Source organism: Desmodus rotundus, chromosome 1, assembly GCF_022682495.2.
Source record: "Desmodus rotundus isolate HL8 chromosome 1, HLdesRot8A.1, whole genome shotgun sequence".
Classification (NCBI taxonomy): Eukaryota; Metazoa; Chordata; class Mammalia; order Chiroptera; family Phyllostomidae; genus Desmodus; species Desmodus rotundus.
The window spans coordinates 66,701,881-66,721,235 of record NC_071387.1 but is presented as its reverse complement, the minus strand read 5'-3'; the positions used below and the strand labels follow the sequence as shown (position 1 = coordinate 66,721,235).

Below are 19,355 nucleotides of genomic sequence, written 5' to 3'. Positions count from 1 at the left end.
TATTGTTGTCCACCTTCTCTTTTAATGGCTCATAATCCACTTTTCCCCCCACTTTAACATGAAAAATGATTCACCTTGACACTCTTACTAATCTTCTTCTCTAACCTGCCTAGATTCCTATGGAGATAATTCACTTTTTTTAAAAAAATAAGTTTTTCAATTGTATTGAATAGTTGATACACAATGTTATGTTAGTTTCAGGTATATACCCCAGTTATTAGACATTGTATAATTTACTAAGTGATCATCCCGACAAATCTTGTACCCCTCTGACAATTCAGATTTTTAGGTCCAGACTTTTGTTAGACTTTTCTGTGTCTGGAATTCATATTGAGCATTTGTATTACATTTTCCATATAGTTTGTTATTCATTAAGATTTAATTCTGTACAAAGGGTGGGGTATCTTGTACCACTGGTTCATCTCTTCTCTGTCTTTCCGCACATAAATCAGAATATTTTCTGATTCAGTTTTTGTTTGGTTGAAATCTTGTCTCAAGCCCTTTCCTTAGGTGGGGCAGTGAGTGATGTGCTCTTTGAATCCGTAAATTTTGGCAAATACTTTTTCACATTGAATGTGTATGTAGGGTGTTTGATTGTACTGCTTTTTCTCCCAGCAGTCTAGATGCTACTTTTTTTTTTTTTAATTCCAGCATTACAGATGAGAAGTCCAATGTTAATTTGATTCTTTCTGGTCACTTTTAAGATTTTCTTTGATCTTTAGAGTTCAGGAATTTTAACAAATGTTTTTTGCATGTGTCTTTTCATTGGTTCATGGAAATTTCCTTTCATATTACTGTAATTATTGCCTCTCTTCTATCCTTCCCTTTTCCTCCTAGAGATTCTTCTGGAACTCCTCCTGTGGTTAGTGTGTTAGTTAGATTGCCTCAGTCTGCTCTTTAAGTCTACTTCCTTTTCTCAGTATAATTTTCATATCTTTGTATTTTTACATTATGCCTTGAGATTTCTTTCAGTTGATCCTTCATGCTACCAGTTATAGCTTATCTTCCCTTGTAATTTATGTATCTGCTGAATTGTTCAGCTTGAGGATTATACTTTAAAATTTTAAATTTACCTTATAATCTGTATACATTATTTTTGTTCTCTAGTTGACTCTCTTTAAGTAGCCATGCTATTTTGGACCATAATGTTTCATTTGTGTCCTTCAGAAGACGTATTAGGTCTGCTCTCTCCTACACTCTCCCACCCTTAGGTATGTTATATGTATGTGCATTGGGGGTTGAGGCTGAGCTGTTAAGGGACCTTAGACTATTAATCTTGTAAATGATGAAAGCCACAGGCATCTCAGCCTGCACTGTAGCAATAGGCATGTTGTCTATTTATGGCCTGGGGGACTCTGTGCCTTTCTTCTGGTCTTCTTGTCCTTCCCAGCCTCAGGAGTAGAGGGTAGACTCATTTTTACTGAGTGCCTCCTGAGCACCATTGGGGCCAGGGAGGTTGGCCACACTAGTGCAGTTATGTATGTGCAGAACTTTTTTGGGTCTTGCTTGGAGCCCAGATCAGAGCAATTCTGCACCAGCCCTCTCTGAAGATGACTATAGTTCCATGGCCACATTCTTCAAGCTGCACTTACTCCCAAATTCAAGGTTCATTGTTCTCCCCAGAATTCTGAATATTTATACTTTATTCATAGCATCAGATGGTATCTCATCCTTCTGTGTCATTTATCAAGTGTTTAATGACATTACAGAAGAGACTTCCATTTTGAAAATCAGTCTTTGACTATTATAGTTTTCCCAATCTCTTTAAATACATAACTTCTTGGACTGTCCTACAATTTCTAGGAACTGTCCTTTTAAGATGTACCTTGGACAAATAAACTCTTTTAGGAGAGTTTATTGATTTGGGATATATAAACCTCTTCTAGGAGAGTTTATTTGTCCATATGCAAATTTTACTGAATAAGCTATGAATGAACTGAAAATCTTACACAATGCAGAGGCTAATTAAAGTAGGACAGAGGCCAAAATTAAGAGGATAGATAGGGGAAGAAACAGGAGCTAGAGAAGCATCTTTGAGTTAGCAGCAGTAATAGGAAGAAGACGTGGTGATAACACGGAAAATGCAAATCACATATAATCAGAAGACCTTATTCTGACCAATAATTATACCTTCTCTTAAGCCTCGGGTTGCTGACAAGTAGTACTAAAACAGATTATACATTAAAGAGACCCATTCTGTTGTAGAAAATTAAAACAAGGAAGCATTTATTAAAATCTGAGTAGATAAAAAAATACTGTACCCTATGTTCACAGGTTGTAAAGTTAGTGCAAAAACATGTATATTTATATTTAAACAGTCATTTGCCTTAAATATTTGAGATTTGAATTATATACACATACTCTCCCCAATATTGATATTCCATTTGTCTTAATCAGCCTCAAGCAAAGAATATTTGAATTATACAACATGTGTAAACTTCACACTGAATGATAATTAATCTGTGCTGCTTAGTGGCACTTAATGTTCAATAAAAACTTAAAACCCAGTGGCTTGATCCCCAATAATAAGGGATAGATGGGCTGAGATTCAGTTTCAGTAACAATTTAATTCCTGACTTTGTATGCAAGCCTTTGTTTTGCATTTATTACATGTATGAATATGGATTCAGGTGACATACATTTGTACTTTGCCATTGGTCACAGAAAATGTAACCCTATGAAACAGTAAACATTCTCCCGTCTTTTTGTTATTCTCTAAATTTTTATTTGTCTGGAATATTGCTAATGAATATGTTTTCCTCCTTAGCTCTCAGTTGTCTTTTATTGAAAGCTTTTTGGTGAAGTGGAAGGAGCAACAATGGTTGGGTCATTTGCTTGGGCGAAGATTTGTTGGGTGGGTGAAAAGGTGATGATGGTTGTTAAAATCCTGGACCAACATGGGGAGTAAAAGTTATAAAATTTCTGAAGTTTTTTACTTAACATTATATGTATGTAATTAAGTTGAGAATGTGAACTTTCTATGACACAAGAATCTGTGTCATATATCATGATGTAATTTGTGTTAAGAATTCCAGTTTGTACTACAAGATTTTAAAAGTGGGAAGGTTCTTCCAATATCATGGAAGAACCCTTATAGCAGTCCTTTTATTTTTGTTGGTGCTGAAGTGTTAGTATTCTTAATGCTTAACATTACAATTTATATTAGTAGGTTAAAATTTATTTGTATAAGTTACATTTGTGTAACATGTGTAATACTCCATAGGTTGAATATTAAACAGCAACGCCTGGGTGTTTGAGAGCCATAATTAGAATACTGACTACAAATTGCCAAAATTCAGTAAGTCAACAAGCCAGTTAACAACAAAAAACTCAAGGATATTAGATTTCATAATGCTCTTGCTTAATTTAGTTTGTCCATTATAGTGTATTTTAATTTGTCATGGTATTGTTTAACATGCCAGGAAATGTCTTGTAATAGAATTTATAAAATAATGTAGTCTCAGTAATATGAATACTGTTTTTAGCATTCTGCTTTTAAATCTCAGATTAAGATGTTTTGTAGGGGATTATCTAGTTTGTTGCATAAAAGAATGTCTTTGATTTGTAACATTATCCATTTTAGAATTTTGAAACCAAATGCTCACTTGCAAAAAATAAACAGAATAATTGGTATGTGTCATTTTGTTGTTAAGACAAAAGAAATTATAAAAAGAAAATGCATATCTCCACTAACACAGAACAATAATTTTTTATTTTGGGTATTACTTTCTAATGCTTATCCATATACATGCCTTTTCTCCCCATAGACCCAATAAATAGACTATTCATGTTACTGAAAAGCATAGTCCCTGCCTACTATCTTTTCTTGTGTCATGCTAGATATTTAAAGAATAGAGGATTGGTTTACATATATATCATTGACCTTAAGTGGGTGAGTTAGAGGTGAAATATAATAAGCAAGCCTAAAGATGTAAATTCCAGTTGAAATTTGGACATTTATTTGTCTTTGGTTCCATTAGAAAGTGAGTAAGTGAGAATAAGCTCTTCTTTTAAGTATTGCTATGGATTTGTGCACTCTAGGGTTTACTTCTGTTTCTTATTTTTATTATTAACAAGAGAGGTTCACAAATATGGTAAGTATGGATTTAGATTTTGTGCATAGATATAAAGGTCATATAGTCTGATGTATTTATATGAGGTGAAAAAATTGGTAACATTTAAAACAAAAGACAGCGATTAACTATGTTCACACAACAGTAATTGATAAAGATTTTTCATTCCATTTGATGACTGTTAGGTGAAATCTTTGTTCTTTGATGTTTCCTTTTTTCTTTGCTAGTGGATGAGAGACATACTAAGTGCTGAAGTTTGGACAGCAAAAAATAATTGCTTTTTATCTCAAATAGAGAATAATTTTATTTGGGGAGGGGGTCCTCATGTTTCTTTATACTAAAAAGCCCTTTAAAATTTAATATTATTAGGCTTCACTGTGTGACCCTGGGCTATTTTTCTACCTCTTTCTCAAAACTGAATGCTCCCTAAATGTGATCTGTGCTTTGTTCCCTCGTTATTTCCATTCATTCTAGTCTCTGGTCTCTGGCTACTTTTTCATTCTTCTCTTTCTAGTATTAACTGCTTATCCTTGAAGACCTAATGCAGGTGTTAATTATCCATGCATTTCTGAATTATTCTTTTCCCCAAACCCTCAACAGAATTACTTATCCCCTGCGTTCTGTTGTCATAACAGCATGTAAGTGGCTCTTATAGCAACTATGAATCATAGATATGTCACTGTTACTAAGAGTGGAGCATGTGGAAATCTTGTCATCTGCAACTACATGGATGGACCGCGAGGGCATTGTGCTGAGTGAAATAAGTCAGGCAGAGAAAGACAAATGCCATCTGATTTCACTCATATGTGGAATCTAAAAAACAAAAATGAACAAGCAGAACAGAAACATATTCATAGATACAGAGAACATTTAATGATTGCCAGAGAGGAGGGGAGTTGGGGTGGGTGAAAAAGATGAAGCCATTGAGAAGTAAAAATTGGTAGTTACAGAATAGTCATGAGGATGTAAAGTACAGCATAGGCAATATAGTCAATAATATTGTAATAATTATGTATAGTATCAGATGGATCCTAGATTTATAGGGGTGATCACTGTTAAGTTATATAAATGTCTAATCACTGGGCTAACACCTGAAACTAATAAAATGTTGTACATCAACTGTAACTGAAGAATACAAAAATATTTCAAAAAGTGGGGCCATGTGTTATCCATCTTTACCCATCTTCCAGAACAAGCATTTAGTGAACATTTGTTGAATTGAAATGTTTAGAACACCACTCTTCTCATGATTAAGAAAACAGCTTGCCTCATTAAATTCCTTGATCCATAGTAGCCCTCATTCACCATGATCCTCGCACACCCTCTTCCCACCTGTTACACTGTGGTTGTTGGTTTCCATTACTTTGAAAGTAATCAAAGAGGGATCATTTTTGTGCAGATGGAATGCAGGGAAAGTGGCTTTTGACTCTGTTGCTATTTGGCTTTGAGTTTCATCTCTTCTCCCTTTTTTGCAGGACCCTAATCGGAGTGTTCATACCAGCAGCAGCAGCAGCAGCAGCAGCTGTAGCAGCAGCAGCAGCAGCAGCAGCAGCAGTAGCAGCAGCAGCAGTAGCAGCAGCAGCTGTAGCAGCAGCAGCAGTAGCAGCAGCAGTAGCAGCAGCAGCAGCACCAGTTTTTCAAAGCCTCACAAGTTAATGAAGGAGCACAAGGAAAAACCTTCTAAAGACTCCAGAGAACATAAAAGTGCCTTCAAAGAACCTTCCAGGGATCACAACAAATCTTCCAAAGAATCCTCTAAGAAACCCAAAGAAAATAAACCACTGAAAGAAGAAAAAATAGTTCCTAAGATGGCCTTCAAGGAACCGAAACCCATGTCAAAAGAGCCAAAACCAGACAGTAACTTACTCACTATCACCAGTGGACAGCAAGATAAGAAGGCTCCTAGTAAAAGGCCCCCCATTTCAGATTCTGAAGAACTCTCAGCCAAAAAAAGGAAAAAGAGTAGCTCAGAGGCTTTATTTAAAAGTTTCTCCAGTGCGCCCCCGCTGATACTCACTTGTTCTGCTGACAAAAAACAGATAAAAGATAAATCTCATGTCAAGATGGGAAAGGTCAAAATTGAGAGTGAGACATCAGAGAAGAAGAAATCCACTTTACCGCCATTTGATGATATCGTGGATCCCAATGATTCCGACGCGGAGGAGAATATGTCCTCTAAGTCTGACGTGAGTAGTCTTGTTGACTTCCCTCCTTTTCCTCCTTAGTTTTCAGATTTTATTTCACATGGTTTCAAGCTAAAGAATGTGGGAAGAAAATGACAGTTGAACTATAACATGGTAGCATAGAAGCACCTAGAAATGAATTTTCTTAAGTAATAGAAGGAAATTAAATAATTAAGAACTCTGCAAGTTTTTAGGCTGTGGTTTAAGTTGTTAAAGGAAAGATATATTCCATAGTATGATAATGGTTGTTTGAATAGTAGCAGAAAAACTTAGATGCTCGTTAGAGCTTAGTTACTATGCTCTTCAGTGATTGCTGATTTAGGATGGTAAGAATGCAATAAAACTTGAATACAAAGGACAATAAATTTAAAAGAGAAACTTAGAAAATATTAGGGTGCAGCTGTAGTCTTGGTCTTATCGATCAATGGAATGAAAAAAATTTGTTTACATAAATGGAAAGCTGGTGATGGTATTTTTAAAAGGTTTTATCTAGGCAAAATTGATATAGCAGTATACTATACATATATAATTTGATAAATTTTAACATATATATGTGCCTGTGAAACCAGGTGAAAGTATTTTGAAAATGAAATATTTCATTTTTTTCATTGTATAGCCACTGATTTTAAAAGTACAACTGTACTTTCCATATCCGTTTTCTGGACGTAGTAATTATGCTTTTTTTGCATGCTTGACTTTCCTTTTACTGTGGTCTTCATTACAAGTTTTTTCTGATGAGTGGGATTAGCTTTTGTGGGTACCTAAAAGACCATCTAATATCCTCCCAAAATGTTACCTGATGCTGAGATTTAAACTTATAATTACAGATTTCTCAGAGTTGGAAGGAGTTTTCAGGTTATTATTCTAACTTTCCAATGTAAGAAATCTTATACTCTACTGACAAGACTATTATTAGTTCAGAAGATATTCAATTCTGTTTCTGGAGAATAGAATTGAAACTTTATTTACTATGAAGTTATCTCTTCCTCACATTTCCATTTTCTCTCCTTTTGACCTTCTACCATTACTTATCACTCATGATCAGTCCCAATTATCTTACTTTGGCTTGTCACTATTTTTAGACAATGGTCAAGGAAAATGTGTGGCTAAAAATTACTGGCAATTTTAGAACACTACTGTTTCTGTTCCAAGAGGTCACTTCACAACTGTTCCTAGTTCAAATGCTGGCAAGGGGATCTCAGTAACAGATTATCTCTCCTACATTTGCACTGTTTTTAGTTGAAAACCAGCCAGAGTTAGAACATGGCATCAATATCAATCTCTAGTCATCCAGAGACCACTTTCTTCCCCCCACTCTCTATAGCTAATCTTGAAATTTAAATAGAAGATCATTATTAGGAGCAGAGTAGCATATAAAGTACTGGAGCCCTAGCTGGTGTGTCTCAGTGGATTGAGTGCCAGCCTGCTAACCAAGGGGTCTCTGTTTCGATTCCCAGTGAGAGCACATGCCTGGGTTGCCAGCCAGGTTCCCAATAGGGGGTCATGTGAGAGGGAACCACACATTGATGTTTCTCTCCATCTCTTTCCCTTTCTCTAAAAATAAATAAAAACAATCTAAAAAATAAAATAAAATAAATAAAATACTAGAAATTGAGTAATTCATTTCAGTGTTTGGTAAAGGCTTTATAGTGGTAGTTTATGAAATGGAGATGAGAGCTAATGAGTTTGTTCCAATATTTCAAGCATTTATTTTTCCTCCTTTTCTTTTTTACCTCTCATTTTAAAATAAAACTTGTTCTTAAGGCAGATACTACTTGGAAATTTTTTTGTATGCTTGAATTTACTTTCAAATCACCCTGAAATGTTGGGTGTTGCAGTTGGGATGTGATTAGGTTATCAAGATGGTCAAGTTTAGCAGCTTTGTTCTGACATGTTGCAATTCTTCTAGAACTGAGGTTTTAAAATTATGGGTGGTGATTCACTGGTGAGCCATGAAATCAATTTAGCATGTCATCACCAGTATTTTTTAAAAGTTTGGATACATTGTAATTAGTATAGGTAAATAATGATTTGCAAAATTTTTATTTCAGAGGGTGTGTCATTTCTTATAGTAAGTCATAGTCAAAAATTTTAAAGGCATCTTTCTTGAATGTTGGTTGATTTGTGAGAAGACTAATGGCATTCATAAAGCAGTATTGAGTGCTCCTTCTACATGAAAGTAACACAGATTACTATATTTTGCTGTGTATAATGCGCAATTTTTGCCCAAATTTTTGAGGGGAAAATAAGGATGCATATTATACATTGGTAATACTAATTCCATATGTATATAAATGTTCTTAATTCTTTTATTTATGCTTATGCATTAAAAGTGTAGCTCTAGAAAGCAATAACAATATCCGTATGCGAAATAATACCCTGGAATATGGTAATCGGTTTTGTTTCTGAATATAAACAAATAAAAAATTGAATTAAAAAATTAAAGTGAAATATTTTTTTTCCTGAAAGTTTGGGGCCAAAATGTGGGTGTGCACTATACACAGGAATGCATTATACATGGTAAAATATGGTATCTTTCTCTTTAGATAATTTTCTGTATTCTCATTTTTGTATGACTTTTCTTATAAACTTTATGTCCAACTTGCTATATTTATACAAAGCAATATGATAAAAAATTTCTGGGATGAAGAGTTACAATTATAATTTCTTATACTAGATAGCAAATTTTTTCAATGATTCCTGACATATTAGAGCTACATATCCAGTGATCATAACAGCAGGGTTTGTAATGTGCACATCATCACAGAGTAAGCCTCTAAAGGCTTTTCAGGTATTATTTCAGCATCAAACCCAACTACTGTACTTTGCTTATCAGTATCTTGATGGTAGTAATGCTTTTATTCTGGCTGCTATTAGTTTAATTCTCTAAAAGTAGGTGGTGGAACAGCAGAGAATTGACAGTAGTAGTTCCAAGTAAGAAGCCAGGGCCCAAAAGACCTTTCGGTGAGCAGGGGGAGGATAAGAGGGCTGAAATTTCCTTTATTCAATAGTAAAGATAGCCTTTGTTTGGCCTCTCTATCAGTTCTTCCTGGTGTCCCTCCTGTGGGCAAGACAAAAGGAATAAACAGGAGGCAATTGTAATGGAGAGCCCTAGCAGCCAGAAATGTCCCTTGGCCAGTAACTGCTTTGGTGGTAGCTTGGGTCAGGCCCAGCTTCAGGGGGCACCATTCACACTGTCCTGGTGATGAGTGTGTCTGCATCTGAGTAAGTGGGATCGGATGACCTGATTTCTCCAAAGTCCTTTCCAGCTTCATTATTTAAATATGAGCCAGATATATGTTCATTTGTGAGGAATGAGGTGGTAGGTAATTTTAGAGACAGTGGGTGGAAATCATGGACATTGGAAACAGAAGAAAGAAAGATAAAATAATTGGAGAGTGTGAAGAATTAGGAAGGTCTGGGGTAAGATTACTTACCTATTATGTCTGTAAAGAAAACATCTTGCTTTGGTACAACTTAGTTACAATTAAAAGGAAGAACTTTTTAAAGAAGATTTTTTTTTTATAAATTAGATTCAGGTTTTAAATAAAAATAAAAATCACTGCTATTGAGATGGATAGGAAGCTTAGATACTGTTTGTTGCTGTTGTTCAGATTTTTATGTATTTGGAAATGAGAAGGGAAAAAGAGAAAGTACATCCATGGTTCGTATGCCTGCATGGTTTGGGGGGGATCACTTACCTGTTGGTGAGTGTTTAGATAGGTAGGTAGGTAGGTAGGTATTCAGTCGGAAGTCAAGGAAACAAGTACTTAGGAGCCTGTACTCTGGTGTCAGACATGCGGACTGATTTGAATCTCACCTCTGTGTGATCTTGGGCAAACAATTTAACCTTCTCTATTTCCTAGTTTTTGGTTTTTGTGTGTGAAATGGAGATTGTAATAGTATTAAACTTTTAAGATTATTGTGAAAATAGTCAATCTAAGTAAAGCACTTAGTACACTAATGTAAAGTGCGAATTAGCAATTATTATGTATGATTTGGCTTCTGGAGACCTTTACAACCTACCTAAAGTGTTGAAATATCTTTTTGATGTTCAAAACTACTACAGAATTCTATCTTTTTTTAATGTGTGGCTTATATGTTTTAAAGGGGAAAAGGTACTTGGAATATATGTCATGTTGCTCTGAATTTTGTCTTGAGGTATTGATATTCATGTGTAACATATGTCCTGTGGAAAAACACAGGACAAAGGCTCTAAGGTGTTTTTAAAATTTTTACTCTAGAATGTAAAGCTCCTTTTAATTAAAGAATAGCTGATATACTATTGGTATACTATACTATATTAACTTCAGGTGTACAACAGTGATTCCACACTTATATATACTTTATGAAGTGATCACATGAGAAGTCTAGAAACCATCTGTGGCCATACAAAGTTATTGCAGTATTATCGACTGTATTCCCAATGCTGTACATTACATCCCTGTGCCTTGTCTGTGTTGTAACTATAACTTTGTACGTCTTAATGCCCTTCCATTTTGCTCATTCCCCCTTCCCACTGCCCAACTCTCTGACAACTGTGAGTTTGTTCTATGTATCTATGCATCTGTGTGTTTTGTTTGTTCAGTTTTTAAGATTCCACGTGTAAGTGAAATAAATATTTGTCTTTCTCTGGCTTATTTCACTTAGCATAATACCCTCTAGGCCCATCCATGTTGCTACATATGGCAAGATTTTTCTTCTGAGTTGAAATACCATTTATTTCACTGGAAAGAGAAAAGAGTGATCCAACTCTGTGTCCACCTGCCACAGGCTTTTGGGCCAAAGACTCTCACCAGGGTCGTTCCCAAATCCAATACCCACTGGAAACAGGAGGTGTGGAGGTGGCATAGCCCCCACCACAGTTTTTGCACACAAGGAGGCCTGCTGGAACAAAACATAAATGGGAAGCTACAGAAGTATTGAAGGACAGGCAAATGGGCAGGAGTGAGGAAAGGAAGTAGTGGTCAGAATTTAGCAAGGTAAATTAAGGTCCATGGTTCATGAAGGACTAAACGCACAGAGCCAAGAATGTCCCAGAGACTGGTACCATGATGGATGTATTCTCATGCACAACCACAGCTCAGAATTTCTGCCCACACACATCCTACCTCAAGCTTTAAAAGGCTGAATACCATGCCTGATCCACATACTGTTCTTGCTTACATCAGGCCATGTTGTACCAGGAGTTTCACACAGCTGCCAAAGCTTGAGAGAACTGACCATCATGCTCAAAACCATAGCCCTCTCCAATAGTGGGGACAGGCGCTGTAGCATGACACAGGGGGCTCCGATCCAGCCCATAATATGAAATAGAAGCTGCAGTAACAGCAGCAGCCTGTGTTCTGGACTTGTGGCAGCTAGGATAGGGTCTGCTCTGTGTAATTATATGCAGGGGCAGCTGCAGCTGCCACTGCTTCATAGGACTGGGCAGCAAGGAGCGCTGTGGTAGGCATGAAGCACTCAGTAAGCATTATTATAATACAATGAATCCCCATAGCTCATGGTGTAAGGTGTATGCACTTCTCCATATTGCTCATTATACTGCTCAGTAAAGTCAGCTACTCTTCCAAATGATCTATCAGACACTCTTTGGACCAGTACCCCTCTTTCCTGCACTGGTAGCAGCACTGTGGTCTCCTATCCCAGGTACAGTCCTCAGCCAGCTGGTGGACAACTGCATGTGCATTTGTTTAGCATGAAACTCTGTGCTGTCGAGGCCCTTAAGGGCCTCCACTGCATCCTCAGCCCACTCCATGGGTATGAAGGCATAATCTTTCAGATGTCGTATTCATGACTGGACTGTACTCCTCAAACTTGGCCTGAAGCTCTTTGCTGGTACACGTGGAACTGATGTTGCCCACATGCAACTTTGTGGAGATTTTGCTCTTATTGTTGCTGGCTTCCATATTGAGATTCAACTTGTGTAGCTTGTAGTGGTGCAGGTTGCATATGGCATCCTCTGTTGCTTCCTTGTCCTCTGTGTGCAGAAAGCCATAGTTCTTAATGATGTCACATTCCAGCAGCTTCCCGTACTGCTTAAAGAACGTGTAGTCTCTGGCTCTGTAGCCTCCCGGGGCAGGTTTCCTGTGAACAGCTTCACCATCTCGACACTGCCCACTGGGAAATCAGCAGGAACTTTTCCTTGCAGTACAGATGCTTCTGACCGCAAATGCCAAGATTCTGATGCAGGCTTCCAGAAGTCTGGGGACTTGAGGGTAAACCACGCATTGTGGGTCCTTGCCTTTGTGCAAGAGAGAATTCAAATGAAAGCCAGCATAGAGTTTAAAGTGAAAGTGAGTTTATTTGTGAAGTGGTGAGACAAGGGAGTAGGCTTCTGTACAGACAGAGCAGCCCCCTTTAGTGGAATTTGCTTCCTTTGTTGAGATTCATTAATGGGGTGGTAGGGTATTCACTATGGGGGAGGAATACTTGGGATCTTCCCAGGAAAGGAGTGGAGATTTCTGAGAGGAGCTTGCATGGCGGTTTTGTGTTCTTTTGTGGGCCTGCCTTTTCGATCACTGCAGTATGGGATGTGTCATTTAGCATGTTAATGTATTTCAATGAGCTGTAATGAGGCTAGGGGTTATCTAGTCACCATGTTGGATTGAGATGGTCTCTGCCAGTTTTAAGCCATAAATCCAGTGTCGGGGGTGGGGGGGATCTTACTTCCTGTTGGCAGTTCCTGTACCTTTTATCAATTGTTGCCACATACCCTATTTCAATTTCATTCTTTTATATGTCTGAATAATACTACATTGTGTGTGTGTATATATGTGTATATATATATATATGTATATAGTCACATCTTCTTTATTCTTTCATCTATCACTAGATACCTAGGTTGTTTCCATATCATGGCTATTGTAAATAATGCTTCAATGAACATAGAGGTCCATACATCTTTTCAAATGCATGTTTTTATTTTTTTTGAATAAATGCCCAAAACTGAAATTGCTGAATTGTATGGTAGTTCTATTTTTAATTTTTTGCAGAACCTGGTACTGCTTTCCATAGTGGCTGCACCAATTTACAATCCCAACAACAGTTCACAAGGGTTTCCTTTTGTCCACATCTTTATCAACACTTGTTTCTTGCAAAGATTCTAAGTTTTAAGTTAAAAGTTAAGCCAATGTTTCCAAGTATTTTTTAGCTTTCTAATTGAATGAGATAAAGGGCAAGAACATACCTATCACTGCATTGAACAGGAACTTGGTAGTTTTTTTATTTTTTTAAAATTGCTGTTACTGTTAAGGCTTACTAAGAAGTGATTTTATCTTTGGGTTGCTTACTAATATTACTGAAAGTAAATTTAAAATATATTATGTAATTCCTGAAATGTTTCTCATTTTGTAAAAAATCTGATATTGTCACATGAAAGTCCATTAGTAATTTTCCCTTACAGAATTTGGGAGGTCGGGTGGGAGGGCAGGTAGGGAGGCAAAAGGACTGTTTTCTGGTGGATAAGCATTTAGCAAACACAGAAAACATGACAAAGACATGTTTTTGCTCTGTATGTAAATGTTAGTATTAAGAAAATTTTGCACTCAAGAACCTAGATAATTCCCATGAGAATAAAGCTCATCTTGGTTTAGGAATTTATCATTTTGTGGCCATAGGGGTCATTTATGGAAAGTGACTGTTCTTACTAGTGATGATGTTAACTAGAAGCTTAGGAAAGAGTAAGGATCCGAGGGTGTCAATAGCAACCAAAAGTTTGTAATTGTGGTTTGTATTAACCTGTTTAAATTTTACTTAACAATAAAAAAGAACCCAGATATACTACAAGAGGAGTTTCCTAGTTTTTGTTTTTCATGTAACTGTTTCTCTATTGAGTTGATCTTGTTTTGTGATACGAGGGAGTTTGGTATTCATAGCAGAGAAGGAGGGGGAAAAAAGTAAAAGAAAATTGAAATAACCATTTATGATCAGATTCGGTTATGGTAGTAATTTCCTTATTATTGCCTTGACTTTTTTGCCTTGCTTTGTAGAAATTTAATCATAATTTAAAAGTACAGAAGTTGAAAGTTTTAATTATCTTTTCTTGAAAATGGGCATATTACATTTGGTAAAATGTTTCATACTTCAATCTGCAGTGTGAGACATGAGATTTTAATCATATCTTTTGATAGTTTTGGCTTACCAAATTGCTTTTTTGGATAAAAATCTTCTTGAGGGAGAAAGACAAAAACTCACCAGATGGGAACATTTTTCCAAGGGTAAGGTACAAGCTTTCCCAAGGTTCAGATACAAGATAAAGACTTCAAACCACCTTAGCAGAAGTTTCTTTTGAAAAAAAAAGAAAAAAATGGCAGGAGAATGAAAAAGAAACTTCCCTTCTTTTGTTGTGCCTCATTTCCTCCAACCCCACCCTGTTCCTTGCCCTGCTTAAACTGTCTGGAGTTGGCAGTAAATGTCCTGCTGTTGAAGCATTGGCCTTAGGTTTTATATGATGGAAGGTGGTGGCAGTCGGAGAAGAAGGTCTTTATTGTGTTTTCAAAGTGGCTTTTTAATGACTTGTAATTCCAGCACATGCAAGAGCTGTAAAGTCTGTAAGTATGGTGAGTGAGCAGCTGGAGAGGCCATTTATTAAAGGGCTGCCCTGGCTCTCCAAGGGGGGCTCTCATTCTGGAACTCCTGTTCTTTGTATTTTATAACTGGAGGTAAAAATACCTGAAGAGTAGCAATTCTTCCTGTGGTAGATTCACCTCAGCATGGAACATTAAGTAAAACAATTGCAAGAAAGTTACCTTTGTTGGGTTCATGGAGAAATTTCACCTGACCTTGTTTTTTGTTTTGTTAGATGTAATCAGAAGAAGGTGGTGCGGTCAAGCCAATGAACTGTCCCTTTATTCAGCCACATTTCTGGCTTATTTTAAAAAACAGATTTGAAGCAATTAAAAAGGAGATTTTTTTAAAAAACAGAGTGAGAGGGTTTTTCTCTTCCTTGCTTGGGTACCATACTAAACCCAAATGTTTTCTCAGTTTTTATTTTTTTATTAGGAGCTCTTTTTTACTTTGAAAACACTTCAAACTTACAGAAAAATTGCAGGAGTAGTGTAGTGAAACTGCCACTTAACCTTTACCTGGATCCTCCAGTAATTAACAATATGACATACGAACTTTATTTCTTTCTTTTTATTTTTTAAAATTTAATCTTTATTGTATTTTTTTCCCATTATCATTTAGTCCCTTTATACCTCCAGGATGACAGCTAGTGGGTGGGGAGGTGGGGGTTAGGGGGTAAAGGGACTGAGCAAAAAGGGAAAAGGACTCATGGACATGGACAACAGTGTGGTGATTGCTGGGGGGTAGGGGGTATAAGGGAAGTAAATGGTAATGGAAAAAATACAATAAAGATTAAGTTAGTTTTTAAATTAAATAATTCCTTTGAAGCCTTAGCTGAGGTCCATGAATAGACAGGAGACTCTGTCTTTGTAGAGTTGGTTGTCATGAATAATTGCCCAAACTTGGCATTTTCACTTATTTGAATTGAATTGTTTCTCTCTCAATAATTTCCATGAGCCTCCTTTAAGAGAGCTGCATTGCCTGTTCAATACATTATTGTTACTTAGCCTAGGCTGCGTGATCTTTATGTAATTGTCCGCTCTGTCATCTTTAGACCCGAAGTCAAAGATGTGACTCAACATGATTTTGCACAACTAGATTTACCATGCCTTTCAGGGATACCTTACAGTCCCAGCTGCACTTTCCTTGTGTGCTTTCTATGTGCTGGTCATCATTCTAAGCACTTGACTTGGTTTAACTCCTTTAAGCCGTGAAACTGAGGCTCAAAAGTTAAGAAACATGAGCATGGTTGCCATGTTTAAAGTGGTAGAGCCAGAATTTGATCCATGGTAGGGAATGCCCTGAAGAGGAGTTTTGGGGTGAAGCAAATTTTATTTTCCCATGAACTCATCTTACAATTGCAAAGATTGCGTCATGAAATTGGTGTTACTGCTGAGAAAGCCTTTGATATGTTCTTGTCCCATTTGTGAATCATGTTACTCTGATCTACCCGTTGGTTTGGGTAGATCTAGATTTTACCTAGAGCCTTCATTCAGGAGGTTATGGGTTTCCTCCTGGGTGGATTTGTCATCCATGGCTGGAATTGAGGGGAGAGCTGTGAAACATCCAGGAACCTCTAACTTCTCATACATATGTGCTTAAAATAAAACAGACCCTCATGGATCTGGATCTCACATTGTTTTACTATGTCATCAACACTATTTCCCTGCTCCCAGAATTTTTCCCGCCTGGTTTTGTGCGGGAGTTTATGTTTAACAGAGCTGAGCTGCAATATCGAGCTTTCCCAGAAGGTGCCACCAAATAACAAATGGTGTCCTCCAGTTTGAAGATTCCTTCTTTTTGAATCTTCTAGTTATATTTTGTAATTTCATTTTTTACTATCTTTACGATATTCAAAATATAGGCTGTGCTGTCTTTGAATTAGGAGACAAGATAATGCAACAATATAGGTAGAGAGAGGATGGTTTTCTTTTGATGTCTGTGTAATTATTTAACCAAGTTTGAGAAATTGTTCTCAGTGGGTAACAATTTATGACTATAGACTTCCAAGGCAGTGTCAAGGTCCGCAAAGAAAAATCACCCCTATGAGGCTTCTCTGGGTCACCAAAGGTGACTGCACAGTGAGATGTTCCCAGATAAAGTCGAAGATCCTTCTATTAGGCAGGAGCAGATGGAAAAGCATTATTAAAGTGTTTGGAGATAATAGACTTTGCCTTTGATTTCAGAAAATAGAGAGGATGGAGATGGGGGTGGTGCTGATAGGGAGAAATATTTAGAATTGGTGACACAGAGAAAAGAAAAATTTTCTTGCTTTTCTAAGTCCTGGAAAGAAAATGTATGTATGAGGTCTTCAGATGGTGCTTTAAATCAATAAATGAAATAATTACTAGAATGTCCTGGTTTGAGACCCCAGTGTTTAGAATCATAGTATTATTTTTTAAAAGTTAAGTTGTTTACCCTTGCTTTATTTTGTGGTTCTTCTATTTTTTTAATATGGTAAACAATCATTGTCATTCTGAGTAACTACAAATGTTTCCTTCTAAACGTGTTTGTGTTTAATATTCTTTGAATACTTTAATGATGATCAATAACATTTGAAAATATTCATGCAGTAGGTACTTCGTATGTAAACACTGTATTAGGTGGTACGGATGGTACAAAACTAGGCTGAGCTTTGAAAAGGGGAAGTCTTGAATCAGTATAGAAAAGGTCTAGGTGGACAGGAGAAGGGATTCTTGATCTGAGGAAACAACTTGGAAAAAAAGAACTGATGGCAAATGCAGGCAAGTTTGTGTTGTCCTTTCTGAAAATGAAGGGAGATCTTACACATGAAGCCCTTCAGTTAATTTATCAAATTGGTTTGTCAGGAATGAAGATAGCCTTACTGAACTCTACTCCACACTAGGATTGCCCTGGAGCCTTTTACTCTATATCCTCTTAAGTAATCCAGTCAATGCATGAGATAGTTTTTGTTCCCATCTTACAGATGTGGAAGTGGCAGAGCCCGAATTTGAATCCAGGTAATGACTAAAGCCCATGCTTTTTTGTGCCATGCCACTGATTAAACCTCCTTGAAGAGAGAAATCACATCAAATTGAAACCACTGTGGTACTGATTAAACCTTTTCAGGAAAAATCTAATTAGCAACATTAACTTCTCTCACCATCTGGCTTCTTCTGGTAGTGGTACCGCAGTTCAGTGAAAGGAAGAAAATAAGAAATAAGAAGTAGCCCCGAAATTTGGATACTTGGCTATGAATTATGGTTGTAAGAATGTCACCTGGTGTGATGTCCAAAATGCCAATCAATTCATGCTAATCATTTTCTAGGAAGCAGAGCTGCAGAATGTATCAGAAAGCTGTAGTACTTCAGAGTCTGTCCAAGGGCACTTGTTCACCAATGTACTGTCTTATTAGAGTGTTTCATATACCTCATACTGGGGGCAAGGACATGGCCAGAGTTATTGGAAGAACTCCCATCATCTAAAGGTTGTCCTCATGAAGGCTCTAAGGAACATAGGGGTCCCTTTTCCTGGTACCTAGCCATACCTGGCTAATAAATTAATCTTCCTGGGCCTAGTAGGGATGGTCCTACTCTAAGCCACAGTCCCAGAGCATACACTTGGAATCAAAGGACTAGACAGGTTCACCTTACTGGTGATGAACTGTAAAATCTGGATTTTAATGCTAATGATGAGATTATAGATGTGGACTGCTACTCAGGTATTCATTCAAGCAATAATATTAATTATATCACAGACAAAAACTTACCCTTTGTCCAGTAATTGTATTCTGTGAAAACGTGATACTGGTAGGTGTTCTTGTAAAGATTGAAAGACAAAGCTGCTATTTACGAATTTAGTGATTTATAATCCATGGCCACAGTATATATATTTTTTCATTCCTGCACATGTTTCTAAAATGTCATTTTCCATTTGACCTAACCTTATATCAAACTGGGAATCAAAGTAGAGTCTTGCTGAAAACCTACCCTAGTTTAAAATGTTTGTGTCTGACAAATCCTACTTAAAGGTGACCTGGTACATTTTCAATAGTATAAAGTGCTCACTTCCTCTTATTCATTATTTTCCAGTTTTCTTTTAGTTAAAGGTGAACATCAGACTTGTTGCTGATCTTGTGATGGGGCATTTGAGAGTGCTAGCTTATCTGATCTTAGGTCAGAGTCTGCTTCTCGTACTTATCAAGTTTGCCTTCACTGTCCAGCAACACATCCCATGGCTTTCAAAGATAAGCCGTGCATCTTCCTCCTTGTTTTGTGTAAAAAGACCAATGAGTCTCATAGTTTACTCCTCAAAAACTAAGGTTTGAAGGAAACAGGTGGTGTCTCCCATGCTGCCCCTCTCCTTATCCTCGTTGTGTGAATAATTGTCGTCTCACCTCATCTTTAGAAAACCTTAAAGATTTAAGGCAAAGGTTAGAAACCATGAACAACTATCTTTAATGCAGCATTTACTTCATGACTGAGAAAATCATGGGATTTTTAAAGCAGAAAGAGTTCAGAAACTTCCTCTGACAACTTGCATTTTGTAGAGGAGAGCTCGAGGCCAATTT

The 19,355-nt window shown here is 36.9% G+C and overlaps 1 protein-coding gene and 1 pseudogene across 3 annotated transcripts in view; one reads left to right on the top strand and one right to left on the bottom strand.

Moving 5' to 3' along the window:
• Positions 1-19,355, top strand: part of MLLT3 (MLLT3 super elongation complex subunit) — a 280,687-nt gene that overhangs the window by 194,480 nt on the left and 66,852 nt on the right. For all 3 annotated transcript variants that reach the window (XM_024558267.4, XM_024558268.3, XM_024558269.4), the window contains one exon: positions 5,549-6,259. In XM_024558267.4, coding sequence (XP_024414035.1) covers positions 5,549-6,259 — 711 coding nt within the window. The remainder of the gene's footprint in view (positions 1-5,548; positions 6,260-19,355) is intronic.
• LOC112302725 (RNA-binding protein 4-like) lies at positions 11,274-12,551 on the bottom strand (annotated as a pseudogene).